The following is a 20,241-nucleotide window of genomic DNA, read 5'->3' as shown; positions in this document are numbered from 1 at the left end:
CTCTTATGTCTCTTGACACATAGGTCGATCGTCGCCAAAATGTAGAAGTGTATGCTCTTCAATTATGCGTTGTTGACACGAAGAACTGTTCGGTTATGGTTTATTCAAGAACGGACATTAGTTGAGACCCCATCCAGCAGCAATCACAAGGCAACTGTCAAACATTCAAAACATAGCTAGGCACCATTCATTGATGACGCCTTACAATCCAGAACCTGCTGCCGAGTATCATGCTGCTGCACATAGGAGCAGAGAGGATTAGAACACCACAGCAACTTCTTGAATAAGAAAATACCCTAGGTGGTCGAGGGCGCACCCACTGTAATTCAAATGTAAGAAACTTCTAATGAAAGGAGGGGGCACAAATACAATGGTGAGATTAATTTATATTCACATACTGCAGGATGCACGATGAACGGAAAATCTGAAAGAAACACGTTAGTGTTTGATTCCTTACCTTAGAATATCCCCAGGATTCAGACTGGATCCGGAAAGTTTTCGTCAGCAGTACCCCTGCGCGTCGCTAGGCGTCGTCTGCGGCTCCACGTCCGTCGCCGTGATTGCCGAGATGACGTCATCGGAGTACTTAGACGCCACCCTCGCGCGCTGACGTCAGTTCTTCTTTTTTCCGCGCCAAAAGCGCAGATCCGGGAAGAGCAGTACTCTTAGTCATTTTTTGACTAACTTTTTTGATCATTTTTGATCACTTCTCGAGTCGACCTTCGACTCGCAGTGCCGGTAGGGATGCCTGGGTTTAAACCTTGCGAGGACTGTCACCGCTTGATGTCGGTGACCGACCCCCACCGTCGGTGCCTGTACTGTCTCGGGGCCGACCACGATGACAAGTCGTGCCCCGACTGCCGGGCCTTGACCTCGTAGGCTAGACGGAAGCGGTCCCGTAATTGGCTCGAGCTCCGGCAGTCGGCTCTGCGCCGCTCAAGGTCCCGGTCTAGGAGGAAGTCGAGGGACCGGTCGCGGAGCCGCAGTCATTGCCGCTTGACGAGACTCCACCACTCGTCGGGGGCGAAGTCCTCAGGTAAGTCGAGGCACTCGAAAAAGAAGTCGAAGAGGCGTCATCGCTCTTCAGACTCCCCCGACGCACGCGCGACATGGCTAGGGGTTTAGGCGACACCGCCCACATAACTCTGCCGGAGCCGCAAGCGCCGCGGCCAGCTCCACACTCGCCGGTCCCTGGGCTTCACGCGACGCCGTAGGAGATACGTAACTTCCTCGTGGCCATTAGGACTCACTCCCCTCCGACGGACCCTGACGAGGCGCCTTCGGGCCCCGGGGTCCATCTGGGAGCCCTAGCGAGCCTCCGGCTCCGGCCCCGGCGCCGTCGGGTGCTTTGGCCCCAGCACCGTCGTCGACTCTGGTCCCAACGCCGCAGGGCCCCGCAGGATCCAGGCCTGGATCCGGGTCGTCGCCAGTCGACCTTACGACTTCTCTTTGGCGCCGACCCCGAGGGTGTCGCCCACGACGCCGTACCCAGACAATTTCGTCCCCAGTCCCAGTCCGGGTCCGGCGTCGGGCCTGCGCCGCCCGGCTCCGTCTCCGGCGCCGATGGGTGAGCACTTCACCTACGACCCGGCTCCATAGTTTTTCCCTGACTATCAGGAGATGGATGACAAGGGGGACTGGGAGGGGTCTGAGGACCCTCTGCCACTGCAGTGCCAGTTGAGCCAGGACTGGGCAGGCGAGCTAGGGGAGGCCAGTGGTCTGGACACTTTGTCCGACACTGGCTTCATCTCTCTACCCTCCTTGGCACTGGGGGAGGGGGCTGCTTACAGCATGGTGTAGAACAGGGCGGCCAAGGCCTTGGCTCTTGAGCTCCCTGTCGCGGCCGTGAGGACTAACCTCCTCACTGAGGTGCTCAAACCGCAGGCAAGCTCCTGCTGTTCAACCAAGCCCTCACCGACGTTGTTGGTCACCTGGTCCAAGCCCTCCACAGGCCTTCCTGTGGATCGGAATGTGGCCCGACGCCACCGCTCGGCTCCGGGCGACCCTAGCTTCCTGTCCGTTCACCCCACCCCCGAGAGCCTGGTGATCCAGGCCTCTACCACCCCGACCGCATTCCCGGCCGCTCCTCCGGATCGGGAATCCAAAAGGTACGATCAGTTGGGAAGAAATTGTTCTCCTCCTTGAGTTTGGGGCTGCGGTCTGTCAACACTGCCTGCCTTTTGGGCCGTTACACCCACTCTCTGTGGGATACGGTTGCGGAGGTGGTGCCACAGTGCCCGGAGGAGGCCCGGGCAAAGCTCGCCCAAGCCCTGGCGGAAGGGCGGGATGCAGAACGCTACTCAATACGGTGTGGGCTCGACACAACGGACTCGCTGGGTAGGGCAATTGCAACGACGGTGGCGTTTCGCCGCCATGCCTGGCTGAGGTCCGCCAACTTTTCGTGGGATGTCCAGGCCACCCTCATGGACATGCCCTTTGATGGCCATCGCCTCTTTGGCGACAAGGCGGATAGTGCACTGGAGCGTTTCAAGGACTCCAGGGCTACGGCCAAGTCCTTGGGCCTAGGCCAATGCCAGCAAACGTCCGCTTTACGCTCCTTTCGTGGCCAAGGAAGGGACGTCCAGTCAGCCACAGACCACAGACCCAGGCTCAACGTGGTCGCGGACGTGGTTACCGCCGTGGCGGTACCGGGGGACACCAGCAGGGTCAGTCCACAACCCGCCCCTGCAGAATCTGCCTCTAAGCCTTCCTAGTCCGGCATTTCAGGCCCATTCGTCGCCAGTGGGGGGCAGGGTCTGCCATTACCTCCCCCACTGGCGTACCATCACATCGGACAGGTGGGTGCTGCAAATCGTCCGAAGGGGCTACTCCCACCCCTTCGAGGCGACCCCTCCAGCCATGCCACCTCAGTACCACCGCATGTCGCGAGATCACAAGTTCAAGATGCTGACTTTGGCTCAGGTCCTAGCTGCCCTGGACCCAGAAGACTGGATGGTAGCGTTGGACTTGCAGGATGTGCATTTCCACATCCCCGTCCTGCCGGCCCACCAGCGTTACCTGCGGTTCACGGTAGGCCACAAGCACTTTCAGTTTACCGTGCTCCCCTTCGGCCTTACCAGTGCCCCACGGGTGTTCACGAAAGTGATGTCGGTGGTCGCAGCTCATCTGCGCAGATTAGGGGTGTCAGTCTTCCTCTATCTCGACGATTGGTTGTTGAAGGTGGCCTCGCCCCAGACAGTCGTCTCCCACCTCCAGACTATGGCCGACCTCCTGCACTCGCTGGGGTTCTCCATGAATGTGCCGAAGTCACACCTGTGCCCCTCTCAGAAGATCCTTTTCATCAGAGTGGTTCTGGACTCAGCGCAGTTTCGGGTTTATGCCCCCGAACAGCGGGTTCGGGATATTCAGGCTCTGATTCTGATGTTTCAGCCTTTATCCCGAGTCTCGGTCAGGTTGACGCTGCGGCTCCTGGCTCCATATCAACCTTCTGGAGCTGCGGGCGTTCCGCCTTGCACTGAAGGTATTCCTTCCCTCTGTCCGGGGAAGTGTAGTGCAGGTGTTCACAGACAACACCACCGCCATGTGGTACTGCAACAAACAGGGCATGGTGGGGTCGTGGACCCTCTGTCAGGAGGCTCTGCGCCTCTGGACATGGCTGGAACACCAGGGCGTCACCCTGGTGGTTTAACACCTGGCAGGTTCTGCACGTTGGAATTTCCAAGGCGGCACTCGCTCTGAGACGCTTTTCGTCGCGAGTGGAGCTGCGGTCTATTGTACGCCTATACCACTTCTGCCCAGAGTGCTGAAGAAGATCAGGCGAGACCGGGTCCAAGTCATCCTTGTGGCTCTGGACTAGGCACGAAGATACTGATTTCCCAAGCTACTCAGCATGTCAGTCGATCCCCCGGTTCATCTGCCTGTTCAGGAGGACCTTTTGTCGCAGCAGCAGGGGACGGTCCTCCACCCGAACCTGTCCAGTTTCCCCCTCCATGCGTGGACATTAAGCGGTAACAGTTGAGGCCATTTGACTTGTCTCCTGAAGTCTGTGATGTGATTCTGGCAGCCAGGCGTCCCTCCACAAAAACGGTATACGCCTGCAGGTGGAACAAATTTGTGGCATGGTGCACAGCAAAGGCTGTGGATCCACTCTCTGCCACCCTTTCAGAGGTTCTCCTCTTCCTTTTGTCTCTTGCCCAGGAGGGCTCTGCTCTGGGCAGTCTCAAGGGCTACCTCTGGGCCATTTCAGCCTTCTTAAGGCTTCCTGATCAGCCTTTTCTTTTCAAGTCCCCTGTTGTAAATAGATTCTTGAAAGGCATCACACACATGTTTCCTCCTGTTCCCTTCGTGATGCCTCAGTGGGACTTGAATCTTGTTCTGACTTATCTGATGTGTGCTCCCTTTGAGCCACTTCATAACTGTCGTCTTCGTCTTCTGACTCTTAAAACTGCATTCTTGGTTGCCATCACCTCTGCCAGTGAGTTACAGGCTCTTTATTCAAAACCTCCTTTCTTCTCTGTCCATCCGGACAAAGTTGTTCTGAGGACTCGTCCTTCTTTCCTGCCCAAGGTAGTCACAGCCTTTCACATCGGGCAGTCCATCACCTTACCCACCTTCTTTCCGCCTCCGCATCCTTCGAAGGAGGAAGAGAGGTTCCACCGTCTGGACCCCAAACGTGCGTTCTTTTTTTATCTAGATCGCACACGCCATTTCCGGGTGGTCGACCTGCTCTTTGTTGGTTACGTGGGTGCTAAGAAGGGACGGGCGGTGCACAAGTGGACCATCTCTCGGTGGGTCGTCTTGTGCATCAAGGTTTGTTACTCCTTGGCGAAAAAGGAGCCTCCTGTTGGGCTGCGCCCCCCATTCCACTCGGGCCACGGCGGCTACTACTGCCCTGGGTCAGGAAGTCCCCTTGCAGGACATCTGTCAGGCAGCTACGTGGGCCTCGCTGCACACATTTACTAGGCACTACTGCCTGGACAGCCAAGTCCGGAGAGATGGCTTTTTCGGCCGTTCTGTTCTCCAGGACTTTCTGGAGTGATCTTGGTTCGCAGACCCACCACCCGGGTTGGTATTGCTGGGGTATCTATTCTAACGTGTTTCTTTCAGATGCACAAGTTACTTACCTTCGGTAACGATAGATCTGTAAGAAACATTAGTTAGTGTTAAATTCCTTACCGCCCCACCCATCCTCCCTGTTCTGCGAACCGATATCTAGGGTTAAGGACATCCCTTTCAGGGCCCTAGTTTCATGGCACCAGTGTCGGTTTCTATCATGGCTCTGCATTCCTGGTGCGGAAAGCTATGTACAAAACTGACGTCAGCGCGGGAGGGCGGCGTCTAAGTACTCCGACGACGAACGCGGAGCCGCAGACGACGCCTAGCGACGCGCAGGGGTACTGCTGACGAAAACTTTCCAAATCCAGTCTGACGCCCGGGGATATTCTGAGGTAAAGAATCTAACACTAACTAATATTTCTTACAGATATATCGTTAGCGAAGGTAAGTAACTTGTGCATTGGTAGCAACCGGGTCCTTAATGTGTTGCGCTAATTTCAACAGGATATGGGCATTACATTCCTTTTCTTTATGTCAATTTACCTAAAAATTTAATCCGGCGCTGTAAAAAAAACAACAGCTGAAGATGTATTATCTTAAAATGCACAGATTGGATCATTATGCTGATGTTTTTCTTTAAAGGGTACTTAAAGGAGAGAATGATCATAATTTGTTCGGCTTCATTTGAGTTTTAAAAATGCACAAAACCCTTCACATTGGGAGGTAAAGGCTACTGACACCTTCCCCTCCACCCCTGCCCATAACTATAAAATCCAGAGTGGGACCAAAGTTGTGGGAGGAGGGAGAGAGAACATGTGCATATGTACACGGCAAATGGAGGTCCTCATGTTTGAGATTCACTGCCTGGCAGTGGTAGATGCCAGTGAATGCGCTCTGTAATGCAGGGCCTTCCACACCCGGAATGTCTCTCCGGGAGTTCCACCAGAGTTGTCATGATTTTGAGGGGAGGTGTACTGGTGTACCTGTCCTCTTTAGTGCGCCAAAGGTAAGCCCGTCTACGCCCATCCGCGCCTGGACCGCGCCCAGCGCCAGACCCCCTGGCCCCCGTCTCTCCCACCCCTCCCGCATTACTTACGATGCCACCACCCTCCTAGCCCTTTACCCCGGCCGACTCCCCAACTGCGCCCAAGCCGCTCCTGGACACACCCATGGACCCTTCTCCTGTAACTCCTGCAAGTTCGACGGCACCAAGAACAAATCCTCATCCACGAACACAAAACAGACATCTGACTCCAACCACCTAAAATGCATCCTGCTCAACACCCGCTCGGTCCACAGACACGCCATCGACCTCTGGAATCTACTTGACACCAACTCTCCCGACGTCGCCTTCCTAACAGAAACATGGATGAACGCCTCATCAGCCCCAGACATCACCATTGCCATCCCGGAAGGATACAAGATCATCCGTAAGGACCGCACCGACCAAACAGGAGGAGGCATCGCTATCGTCCACAAGAACTCCATCCGCATCTCAACCAGCTCAGACGTCAACCTTGATAGCGACGAACACCTTCACTTCCAGATCCACACCGACCCCAAGACCACAATCAGAGGTACACTCCTCTATCGACCTCCAGGACCCCGTGCACAATTCAGCGACGTTATCACTGACTTTATCACCCCACACGCCCTCCCCTCCGAGGAATACATTCTACTGGGAGACCTTAACTTTCACCTGGAAAAGAGCAATGACAGCACACCTCCCTTCTGGAAAATCGCGCCAACCTTGGACTCAAACAACTTGTCACTACGCCCACCCACATCGCAGGTCACACACTCGACCCTATCTTCACCTCCAGCAAACATGTCTCCTTCAGTCACACCAATACTCTCCATTGGACGGACCACAGCTGTGTACACTTTATCTACAATAAAACCACAACTCACAACCATCCTCAACCTACTCTGCGAAGAAACTGGAACAAAATCACCATCGACCAGATCTCCTCATCGCTTCTTCAAAACCCCCCTGCCCACTCCTCAAACCCCGACCAAGCAGCCATTAACCTCACCCAATGGCTATCCAACAGCGCCGACATCCTAGCACCGCTGAAAAAACGTCAAATCAAACTAGGCAGCAAAAACGCCTTCCTGGTTCAACAATGATCTTAAGAAATCGAAGAAACTCTGTCGCTCCCTCGAGAAGGCCTGGAAAAATGACCCAAACACCAGCACCAGGGACGCCTTCAAAAAACGCCACCCGCATACACCACCAACTAATCCGATCTGCCAAGAAAGCCGCATTCAAAGACCGACTAGACAACAACGCCCACAACAGCAAGGAATTATTCATCATCGTCAAAGAATTTACCAACCCCTCAGCCAACTCCAATGATATCACCCCCTCTCAAGCCCTCTGCGACTCCCTAGCTTCGTTCTTCCACAACAAAATCGCAGACATCCACAACAGCTTCGACAACCGACCCGGAGACCAACCCACCCAACCTTCTGCAGGACATTCACCCCCCTCGAACATCCTTAATGACTGGAACACAATCTCCACCGAGGACACCATCCGCCTGATGAACTCCATCCACTCAGGATCCCCCACAGACCCTTGCCCTCACCACATCTTCAACAAAGCAGACTCCATCATAGCACCACACCTCCGAGACGTCATCAACTGCTCCCTCAACTCCGCCACCTTCCCAGAAAGCTGGAAACACGCCGAACTTAGCGCCCTTCTGAAAAAACCCACAGCTGACCCCACCGAACTCAAAAACTACCGCCCCATCTCGCTCCTTCCATTCCCAGCCAAAGTCATCGAGAAAGCTGTCAACAACCAGCTCGCCGCCTTCCTCGAAACCAACAAATCCCTCGACTCCTCACAGTCCGGCTTCCGAGCCAAACAGAGCACGGAGACCGCCCTCATCGCAGCAACAGACGACATTCGAACTCTACTGGACAATGGAGACACAGTCGCCCTCATCCTCCTCGACCTCTCCGCAGCCTTCGACAGTTTGCCATAGCACCCTTCTACAGCGCCTCAGAAACATCGGAATCCAAGGAAAAGCACTGGAATGGATCACCTCGTTCCTCACCGGAAGAACTCAAAGAGTCCGCCTCCCACCGTTTAAGTCAGAGGCCACCGAAGTCATCTGCGGTGTGCCACAAGGATCTTCACTCAGCCCCACCCTCTTCAACGTATACATGAGCCCCCTCGCGGCCATCGCACGCCAACACAACCTCAACATCATCTCCTACGCGGACGACACTCAACTGATCCTATCACTCACCAAAGACCCTAACACCGCCAAAACCAACCTACATGAAGGAATGAAAGAAGTAGCCGTGTGGATGAAGCACAGCCGTCTGAAACTAAACTCAGACAAAACAGAAGTCCTTATCTTAGGTACCTCCCCCTCCGCTTGGGATGACTCTTGGTGGCCAGAGGCCCTTGGAAAAGCACCCATCCCAACGGACCACGCACGGAACCTGGGCGTCATCCTGGACTCCTCACTCTCTATGAACAGACAAGTCAACGCCGTTTCATCATCATGCTTCAACATTCTTCGCATGCTCAAAAAAACATTTTGCTGGATCCCCACCGAAACCAGAAAAACAGTCACCCATGCACTGGTTACATGCCGCCTGGACTACGGAAACACCCTATACACGCCGGTATCACCTCAAAACTCCAGAAAAAGCTCCAACGCATCCAGAACGCATCAGCCAGACTCATACTAGACATCCCGCGTAAAGACCACATCTCTAGTCACCTGAAAAACCTCCACTGGCTCCCCGTCAATAAGAGGATTACTTTCCGCCTCCTAACCCACGCACACAAAGCACTTTACGAACTTGGACCCGAATACCTCAACACACGACTTTCCTTCTACACCCCCTCTCGCCAGCTACGATCTTCCAACCAAGCCCTTGCTACCGTACCTCGCATCAATAAAACCACCATGGGAGGTAGATCCTTCTCCTACCTCGCAGCCAAAACCTGGAACTCACTCCCCACTCACCTTCGTCTCACTCAGAACCAACTAGCATTCAGAAAGCAACTTAAAACTTGGATATTTGACAAGTAATTCCCCACCCTTCTTCAAGCGCCTTGAGACCCTCCGGGTATGTAGCGTGCTATACAAATCTTTTGACTTGACTTGACATGTTGTTCTATAGTGCTATGGCACTTATCGCAGAACCTTGTCCAGCACCTGAGTGCTGGTTGCATGACGTTACCTTTCTGTATATCTGTCTATCAGCAACAATTTGCAATGGAACTATCCTTGGATGTTGGGAAACCCCAAAAAGAACACCCCCTCAACCCCCCCCCCCCCCCCCCCCCCCCCCCCCACAAAAGAAACACTCTTACCTACTGCCTGATTTGAAAGCTGGAATCGTCGTACATTTCCTGTTCAGAACAGTTTGCACTGTCTTCATAGAAAAAAAGCCTGCAAAGTAACTCGTCCCTCTGAACAGCTTGTCACCCAGCTTTTGGATACAGTACAACACGTGACTGGAGCTGAACTCTAGTTTAGATCCATCAACACTGAGTATGCACTGAACCCATGGCCCAATACACCACAATGTTTTTGACTTCAGGCTTTTTTGCGGAACTTATTCACCTTTTAAAGTGAGAATGTATTTTGTCCTGTTGCTGAGAACAACCACTCTTGAGATCCTGGATGACTGTCTAGTTGCTGTAGAAGCTTTAAGAACCCTTTGTAGACTTTCCAAGGAACTATATCCTTTGTCAGTTCCCACTATATACCGCTGTGTTGGTTGGAGGTTGGCTCCGATGGAGAGATCCCTCTATGTGGGCAGCGAATGTGCTCAGAGACATCTGCTTCCTGACATTCTCTTCAGTGGCAGGTTAAAGGTCGAACACCGATGACCACGTTAAACTCCAAACAGGAGATGTATTTTACCACTGGATAATACAAAGTTGTTTTGCCCTGGGAGCCCCAAGACCATATGACTGTATAAACTGGCCAGTTGAAGAATGTTTTGTCCATGAATGACTGGTGATTTCTAATAAATGAAACTTTACGTGTCCCTTCTGTAGCACTAATCAACAACTGCCTTCTACACAACCAAATATTTCTATGATACGTCTTGGTATAATCTGTTGGTAACCTGGTTTTTAACATTAAGGCAAACTCTTCTCAAACGGGTTTCAGAGTGCTGTAGAACTACAAGCTTCCAATGGGTAGGACTAAACAGCAAATATATAACATAAGAGCAACATGAGACACACAGTCACAATGACTCTAATTGCCAATGAGAGGAAAGGGTATTCGAGCACTACACATTTGGGAGTAAAGTGAAAATGAATAGGTATAGGTTGCAACATTGGTATCATAAAATCAAAATTAGTCATAAATAGCTGAAAGGGCAACAAGGTTACATGATACTCAACAGTCCCTGGAAGTAGTGCGCCTAATAGCTGTATAACTGGACGATAAGTGGAAAAAAACGCTAATCCGCCATGCAAAGCATCAGACAGCAGAAAACAGCTAAACCTGATGCTGGCACAACAAAGACATAAATAAGGATTTAATGTGGTTAATCAATTCTAATGGATTGAATGTAAAGTAGAAGGCAGCAGAGTTGTAGCACAGAAAAAGATATATATTATAACTTTATCACAGTATTAAATTTAAAACTACGAAAGCAACAAATTCCATCCATGAATTGGAAAGCAGATGACGGCAATGACATGGCATGCAGGTAGCATCAAATTAAGCAACCAAATATTACAAAAACGGTAAGAAACTGAAGGTAACATTGTTAGGGAAGGAGCTGTGGCATAGTAAGAGATGTTAACTCATTTAGAGAAAGAAAATAGTTTGAGTAGGGGAGGAAAAAAGCAAGGGAGTGGGCCCAGTCAGAAGTTGTATTTCATAAGACAAGTGTAACACAATAGGGAGAGGGAGGCTTCCTTCAGAACGGGGGGAGATGGCATGTTCGTAAACCGGATCCGTGACTGCTTCCTTGAGGAATCCCCATTCCTCCTCACCTAATCATGAGAAGCTATTTTGATAGTTGCTTAAGAAGTGCCCCACTTAGTAAGTAGTGTGCATGCTTGCCTTACCTATTGTGGCTCGTGACATTCCAGATGACAGCAGCAGCAGCTCATAAGTATTTTCTATCTTCTGATTGGATCATTCAATGAGCATTTGCTCAATATGGGTCAGTGTATACCTTCAAAGATATAAGACAATAAGGCACAACCTATGCCTTTCTGGGTCGGGTCTATTTAATTTTTCATTATAACCATGAGTATACAAATGAGTTAACTGAGATTAGTTGTATGCACATATTTAAGCAGAAATCCAGACAAGCTTCTATGGATGCAGCCCTCCTGGACCTAAGCTAGATTCCCCCAAGCTACAAGCAGCCCCACCACCCATGCCCTGTATTATCTGCTGTCCATTACGAAGCGAGCATACTGGGATTTCACTCTCGCTAATTGACTTTAAATGCATCCTGTGCCATTACACCGAACCATACTCGGAATGTTCTGCTCTTTAACAGCATTGGGGGTTGGGGTTTTAGGCTTGTCTGTCTATCGGTCTGCATTTGTATAAATGTCTGCACAAGTTTATAAATAAGTCCAGACAGGCCACTATGGATGCACACCTTCCTCCTGGCGAGGAGCTCCCTCCAGACGCCACTGAAGTCACTCAGAGATGTTCCTCCTGCTCGCTCTTAGAGACAAGAAGCCAGAAATGTAGGGGAAATGTTTTATGCACTCCCAGGGGTGGGTACCGATCAGGAGATCGGCGCATAGTCCATAGTCCAAGAGGGCAATTAAGGCGTCTAGCAGCAAGGAATGTCCCACGCGGCCTCCCGTCCTCCAGCCGAGCAGGAAGTGGGAGGGGCACAACAACCGAGGCGCTGGTAAGAATATGATGGGGAAACAGGGGGGCTTTCTCTCACCCCAGGAGCACGGCCAGCTCTATTAAAGAGGAAGTGCTGAGCACTTGACTGACTCCTGCCATGCATGCCTTCGCTCCCAGGCTGCATTGGCAAGGGGGAGATTGGTCCTGCAGAGGGGGCGGGTTGCTGGGGATGGGCACGGAAGCGATGTCTTGAGAGGTACTGCTCCATGAACATTGGGGGTCCTGTGGAGGAGACATGGAGCGCTGTCCCGGCAAATCCACAGTGAGGGCTCAATATACAGCACTGGCAGACCTGCTCTGACACAAGAGGCCAGGCAGGCGGATTTATGCCCGTGGGGCAGGAGAGATAAATTTCCCTGTGGTGCCATATCAATATGATCACGGTTTCGCCAACACTCAAGGTGTTTTATGAGCCTGAAAGAAAAGAGCGCGATCACTGATAATTAAATAAAGCCGGGCTATTAAGCTTATTAGGGGACAGAGCTAGCGAGGAGCGCACCATGCGGGGAGAGAGAGAGAGACAAAAGAGATGAAATGTACACACGGTGAGGAAACTGCAGCAGCGATCCGGCGAAGGAAAAGGCATCAATGAAGGAGAAACAAGCATTGGCCGCGCGCCCGTGAAAGTGACACAGCCGCGAAAGTGAAAGTGATCACGATCGCATGGCGGCCTCGCGCATACATGCAAGCTTGAGGCCACCAAAAGCGTGTGGTGGCACATTCAAAAGCCGCTTACTAAATGTCTCGCAGTGCAGCGTGGCCGTGAAAGTGACACGGTCGCCACAGTGAAAGTGATCGCGATTGCACGGCGACTGCGCACGTGCACGCTCGCGTGCACGCAAGCTTGAAGCCACCAAAAGCCTGTTGGGGCACTTTCAAAAGCCGCTTACTAAATGTCTCGCAGAGCTGCGCATGCGCTGGCTCAGCGAGACCTAAAAACCACATCAGATATCAGCTCTAAAGAGGGTGATATTTTGATGCCCTTACCAGAACGGCACACTCAATCAGGCCGCCGGAATAAGCTTTACGTCAACAGAAGTTTACAGAATGGGGGCATTGCCGATGGAAAGCTGACTGACTGCCCAACTCTAAGTAGGGCAGGCAGGCCAAGAGTTTGGCAGACATGGTACTCCGTCACATTTGTGAACAAGTGCTCTCTCCGCAAGACTCTAAATAAGGCAGTTAGTTCTGTGTAGGACAGCAGTAAATCACTTTCTATGATAGGAACTGGAAAGCAATACACTTGATCTTGGTGCAGGGGCAAAACAAACTACCAAGTGAAATTGTGTTAATGCAAAAAAATTTTGCATGTGCAGTTGTATATTATATACACTTAGTTGTGAGATAACAGCTTTCCATGAACATAAATGACGTATACTAAACGTTTTCCAGGCATATTCCTGGAAAACTGACTGTCACAGTTTTCCAGGGGTACTCCTGGAAACGTGTAAAGTCTACACTCAAACATAGGTTCCAAAGTTACTTTTTAGGGCTCGGCCTACGTCCCACGAAGTGGGAGTGGCCTAAGAGTCCTTTTCTGAGGGCTTTGAAAATTGTACCTACCGAATTCCAGAAAGCTTGTGATTTTGCTGGTTTTTTTTGCCAGCTGCATGGCAATTGGCCCTCGCATGCGTGTGTTTTTACAAGAGAGCACGCAATAGGCCACAGACGTTAGAGTTGCTCCGCCTAGTGCATATTCCGTGCGGACACGCGCAGCAGAAGGGCATATTTCTTCAATTACCAGCTGTCAGGGCCCGCAGTAATTGAAGACAGATGCTATGCGCGCGTGCACCACTCTCCAGTTTGTTTTATTTCAGCTGTGTGTGTGCGCATGCTGGCTCCCGGCCAAATCTTGTTTGTGTAGTGGAAAGCTGAGCACGATGACTGCGCGGCCACCCCCGTTGCACTCGCCCCAGGCCCCCCTTGCCTACGTAACATTTTTTTCTTGTGCTGGAGAGTCTGTCATTTATTGCAGTATTTTACCCCTACTTGTACTTTCTAATCTTGGCAACCGCCACACATCCCCTTTTCCTCCTGTACAGTACTGATTGCTACCTCTATATTTTCGCTGTCCACTCTTATCACTTTTCCCATGCGTCGTAGCATTCCTTTCGTAATTTGTTAATTTGCAATGATCCCATGTATCAGCTCTGGTCCTATTGTGAAGCGCTCTGACGCCTTCCGGTCAAGTCCGTGCAATCGCTTTTCCTCCTGTACTGTAATATAAAACGAGGCAGCTGCTTTGAAACATATTACATTTTCATGTAACGCCTGCAAGCTCGGCTGAAAGCAATGGGCAGGATGTACCACTCAGTACGAGAAACGGCTGCAAGGTCGGCTGAAAGCTGTGGGCAGGATGTAACAGTCAGTACGAGAAAAATTATTTGAATGGAACATTGTCATCTAGTGTCTTAGAAACAAAGTTATGATATCGAAGAGTTAGTTGTAAGAATTTAACACCCCTGTCCTTTTCAATATATGGTACAGAGGTTTGCAAGAGCGCTCTGACGCCTTTCGGCTGTTTATCAGTGTTCCTTTCGTAATTTGTTAACTTGCAATGTTCCCATGTATCAGCTCTGCTCCTATTGTGAAGCGCTCTGACGCCTTCAGGTCAAGTCAGCGCAGGTCAAGTCCGCGCAATCCCTTTTCCTCCTGTACTGTACCGATTGCTACCTCTATATTTTAGCTGTCCACTCTTATCAATTTTCCCATGCGTCCTAGTGTTTCTTTTGTAATTTGTTCACTTGCAATGTTCCCATGTATCAGCTCTGCTCCTATTGTGAAGCACTCTGACGCCTTCCGGTCAAGTCAGCGCAATCTAAAACCCATAGAAACCCATTCCGTATACTAGCTCCCCCACGTTCGTTATTCCTGGGTCTGAGAAGTAATAATCTGAAAGCCACATACAGCTAAATTGGACAAACTGATAGTACTAGAAAACTCTTCCCTTTCCTAATTGCAAAATGAGTGTCAGTGCAGAGTGAGTGCAAAGTGAGTGCAGGTGCAGAGTGAGTGCAAGTGCAGAATGACTGCAGAGTGAGTGTGACTGCAGAGTGACTGCAGTGTGAGTGTGACTGCAGAGTGACTGCAGAGTGAGTGTGATTGGACAGTGAGTGTACAGTGAGTGAAAGTGCAGAGTGAGTGCAGGTACAGAGTGAGTGCAGAGTGAGTGCGAGTGCAGAATGACTGCACCGTGACTGCAGAGTGAGTGTGACTGGAGAGTGACTGCAGAGTGAGTGTGACTGCAGAGTGAGTGTGACTGCAGAGTAACAGTGACTGCAGAGTAACAGTGACTGCAGTGTGTGAGTGTGCAAGGTAAACAGTGTGTGAGAGTGTGCAGGGTGAACAGTGTGCAAGTGTGCAGGGTGTGAGTGTGCAGGATGAACAGTGTGTGACTATGCAGGGTGAACAGTGTGAGTGTGCAGGGAGAGCAGTGTATGAGTGTGTAGGGGCACTGTGTGAGTGTGCAGGAGACGAACACTCAAACTAAGTCCACCACACACATACATAAGACCACACACAAAACACCACACCACACACACATACACCACATACCACACACATACCACACGCACACCAGCCTCTCACCACCACACACTCACCACCGCACACTCACCACCACACACTCACCCCCACAGACTCACCACCACACACTCACCACTACACACACAACCACACACCACCAGCCGTCAGTGCACGCTTTCACCAGGCGCAAACACCACAAGCCATCAATGTACGCTTTCATGAAGCACCAACAGGCGTCAGTGCAGGCTTCCACCACGCACACAACACCAAATGTCAGTGCATGCTTTCACCAAACACACACACACACACACACCACCAGCCGTCAGTGCAAACTTTCACCAGTCACTCACACCACCAGCCATCTGTGCACGCTTTTAACAAGCACACACACCACCAGCCATCTGTGCACAATTTCTACAGGCACACACACCACCACCCATCAATGCACGCATCAATTGTTAACGCATCCACAATTAACTATTGTAGCAATCGCAAAATGGTGCCCTTTACTTTTAAACATATTCATCTAAAGCTCAGCATGCCACCATTCCTACTATTCCAATCCAACACACATATTTCCACTACACACCACATGCATACACTCCATAACACATGGCTAAAAGACATTGCCATTTACAATTCCATTAGCTCTAACTAAAAAAAATCTGAGACCTATTGCATTTCTAATGCTTGTTTAAATTAGCTCCCCTCTGCTCTCCACTGCAATACCTAGAGGGTAAGGGAACACGCTTATGGTGTGTAGCCGAAACCAGGCAGTATTGAAGGTAAAACTCATGATCTCTTGTCATTTACTCCCTAGAGCGATGCCTTGAGTACAGCATGCAACGTTTTCACAGTACATTGGATTGGGAACAGTGTCCCCAAGCACACACTGCACGCTCACTTGCTGGTTGGCTGGTGCCTTTTTGCAAATACATGTTGACCTCATTTAAACAAGAAAACCTGTGTTCACTTTCTACACCTGCTTGTCTCTTTCTCTGTCGATGCTCTACATTCCCAAACTCTCCCCCAGTACATCGCTCTTTTCCTCTCTATTCCTCCTCCTTTCTATCACCCTTTTCCTCTTGCGCTTCACCTCTGCTTTACTCTCTGTCTTTTGTTCCAATCTTCCTAGACATCAGATCATGCTTTGGGAGAAGAAGATCCAGCTGGCTAAGGAGATGCGATACGCAGTGGACTCAGAAGCTGGCCAGGGGGAGATTCGGGCTATGAGGGGAGAGGTCCACCGCATGCAGGTAAGAGGTTTGCTGTGTGACTCCTTTCCTAATGGCACCAAACGGCCCGATATCCAAAACACAGAACACCATTTACTCCACCACTCACTTGTATTGTCTTACAAACAGCAGTGAATTTCATCACAAAAAATGGTTTGTGGTATCACTACCAGACCTTATGTCTATATATCTTTCTTCATCCATTTCCAATATTTTATGTATATCAAGTCATATAGGCTTTCATTACGAGTTGCCATGCACAGAATCCAAACTGCACACATCAATTAACATTATTGTGCAGTAACATCCCTCCAGTAGGGTGCATTTAAGAGTTAACCCTCTCATCCATATGGGGAATAACTGACCAGACCCATTTTTAGTGGGTAGGAATTCAACATTATTTTCCCTGTTCCAGTGGATTACTGCTTACATTTACCACTTGTCTGAGAAGGAGGTAAATGAGAGCTGAAGGGCAGGTGCCGGACTAGACTGAAGGAAGTGGTGGTTAGGATTAAACAGGATGGACGGGAGAAAAGTTGCCCTCAGTTCATTCGTTATTATACAAGCTCTTCCTTTGTGCCAGTTATGTAGCCAGAAATGGTGACTGCTTTCTCCTTAAATTGTTGGATCTCTCAGCTGCCTTCAACACATTAGATCTTCCCTCCCTGATCTGCACCTTCAAAGTTTCAAATGGGATCAATTGGTAAAGTCCTTCTCTGATTCTTCTCCTACCTATCGAATTGACACCTGGGCACCTGTTTCTTATCCTGCCTATCAAGTTTGTTCACAGGAGCTCATCCAAGTCCCAGAAGATCTCTATCACATCCGAAACCCTGTAGGGTCCCTTTTTGTCCACAATCATTAGTTACACGGATCGCCATGGTAATCTATTAACCAATCACAGCATTATAAATCAGCAATATATTGATATGACTCAACTGTGCTTTAAGGCCTCTTCTGCTCCAGACATCCCATCCCTCAAATACTGCCATCACCTCGTTCATACCAGAATATCCAGCACCTACTTACCATATCAATCCCACCAAGACAGAATTTCTACTTTTCGCCAAGAGCAACAACAGAATGTTGAACTGATTCAAACCACTACTTTCACCCAATGACATTTCACAAGCATTCATCTTAAACACAGACAGTATTGTCAAGGAACTAGTGGCGGCTGGTGACATTTGAAAGTGGTAAGTGTAAAAGTCGTGAATGAGTGTTACATGGCGAGCAAAGCTAGGAAGCCCGACTATCATAAGGGTTGGTTCGGGAGATTTCTTGTAAAAGAAGAAAAAAAGAGTGGGCAAAACATTACTTCATAATATTATCAGTAGAATTGCATGATTGTGAAAATGTAATGCTCATTTCATTGGAAAAGTGCAATCTGTGAATGACAGTGAGCTACTCCACCATCCTGTAGTAATATATTTGTGACAGTGTGCTCCAAACTGCATGACCTCCTGTTGCATACTACACTCTTACAGATGTCAAGCGTGAGCCTTGTGTTCTGTGAGAGTTGTTTCAGCTCAAAATCACGGCGGGTTTACTTTCATTTAGGGATTGCACTGCTTAGGTAAAACTTCTATTTATTAGAGGGGGGAAAAAAGGATCAGGTACTAAAGAGATCAAGAGTCTTTCTTACAATTGCCACTTGTCAGTTCCTGGTCTAAAAAATGTATTAAATTGAAGAGATGACAGCATGTGACCAGGTCCGGCATTAGGGCAGTGCGACTGGTGCGGCAGCACTGAGCGCTGACCTGTGGCGGGGGTTCTGAACTCAGGGGGTGTGCTGTGTTTATTAATAACTTATGGTTGGAAAGATGAGTGGCACTTTAGCCCGGTGGTAGTGAGAGAATCTGAGGAGACAGTCATGGGGTGTGTGGGCGCCAAAAATGATTGTCGCACCAGGGGCCACAAGCGCTAAAGGCGGCCCTGCATGTGACTATACAGCAGTAAAGAGGTAAACAAATTTGAAAAAAAACAACTACATTTTTATGCCCGCTGCTCTCTTCATCAACACATTTGTAATCAGGAGTGACTCCCAGCTGGCGCGGAATCTGGATGCCTATATATATATTATAAGAAAAACATGAAAGGGGGGTTCCCAGGATAGAGAGGAGTCAGGATTTTTGAACTCTACAGGAAAAGCCCAAAAAGAACCAATAGAATAAAATCAAATATTTCTTTTTATTGACGTAGAAAAATATATCAGTTCAAGTAAATACATTAATGCACAATACATTTCTTTATCATGATTTTGTTTAGAAAATGTCAAAAACACATGTAAGCAGCCACAGGACAAAAAAAGAGCATAAAAAATGTGGGCACCAGATTCACTAACTCATCCACTCACACCAAAAATTCATACCCATACCAATACACACATTCACATTCAGACAAGAACATTCAAGAAAAGCGCCGACGCGCATTTCGGAACAGTGCCAGTACAAGCTTCCTTCATCAGGGCGCTAAATATAGGTAATATGGATAAACGTGGTCTCTCAAGATCCAACAACCCAATCCTGGGAAGGAGTCCTAGTTATAATCATGGCTGGCAAAAACTTATCGGTGGACAATTCCAAAAACCAATCACAATGGAAGGCCACCTAGATTGGTGACAAAGGTGTGTATAAGAATGGAACAGACACCTTATATCCCACATATAGAACATACAATCCAACGTGCTCAAGAAACGTTATCCCCTAGCCAATAAAGAGAAAGAAAAGGAAAGTGTAAAAAAAAAAGTATAAAGTGCTTTGGAGAATACTGAGCTTTCTCAAAGAGAGTCCAAGCAGATGCATGTCCCCACAGTCTCAGGAGTATACCATCTCAACGCATACCCTAAAGTCTGTCTGCAGAAGAGCCCTCTATGAAGATATGGGAGGCAAGTGGCAACTGGTTTCAGCCCTCTAGAAAATACTCCAAGCTCCGTCAAGGCTCCGATTCAAAAGAAACTAATGAGAATGAACAAAAACCGTTGGTGAAAAGAATGGAAATAACCAATAAAAAAGCAGCACCTAAATTCTAAGAGGGTGTGAAACGCAAAAGACAACAATCTTGTATGAAGTATGGAGTGTGCAACTACCCCATACCGGCCTCTAGTTGTCTAATCTACGGAACAATGGAGAAAAAATTAATATACAGAGTTAGTCCAAAAAACTGTTTCGTAGGTCTCCCGGATATACAGCATTAAATCGCGGTTCAGAGAATAGCGGCTCCCAAATGAAGTCTATGGGCTCAGAGGTAGTGTAGCACCTCAGGCTAACGATAGAGTGGGCCCTAGATGAAGACAAATACCAAATAATATCAAAAAAGGGGAAAGAGAACACAGGCCGATGTATAGGGGGAAATCTTAAATGAAAACCGACAGCAAGAATGAAAAAATAACATAAACGGACTAAATGACAAACGTTCCAAAACGAGGCAACCACCTACAGCTACAGTGAAGAGTAATGCAATAATTTCAGAGGGAAATAAATATATTTAAATGTCTTTACCTCAGAACAGTAGTTTGGTGGCAAAGGCAATGAAGGTGACGGCAAGATGCTCGAGAACAACTGTTCACGGCGGCATGGCAGGATAGACAG

General features: G+C 49.3%; 1 protein-coding gene across 1 annotated transcript in view; it reads left to right on the top strand.

Moving 5' to 3' along the window:
* The window catches only part of CCDC40 (coiled-coil domain 40 molecular ruler complex subunit), a 762,745-nt gene that overhangs the window by 614,914 nt on the left and 127,590 nt on the right, over window positions 1-20,241 (top strand). The window contains exon 18 of the mRNA XM_086931053.1: window positions 16,552-16,672. Coding sequence (XP_086787179.1) covers window positions 16,552-16,672 — 121 coding nt within the window. The remainder of the gene's footprint in view (window positions 1-16,551; window positions 16,673-20,241) is intronic.

The sequence above is a fragment of the Lissotriton vulgaris genome, chromosome 7, assembly GCF_964263255.1.
Source record: "Lissotriton vulgaris chromosome 7, aLisVul1.2, whole genome shotgun sequence".
NCBI lineage: Eukaryota > Metazoa > Chordata > Amphibia > Caudata > Salamandridae > Lissotriton > Lissotriton vulgaris.
Note: the sequence above shows the minus strand (reverse complement) of the source record. Positions and strands in the feature narration are given on the sequence as shown.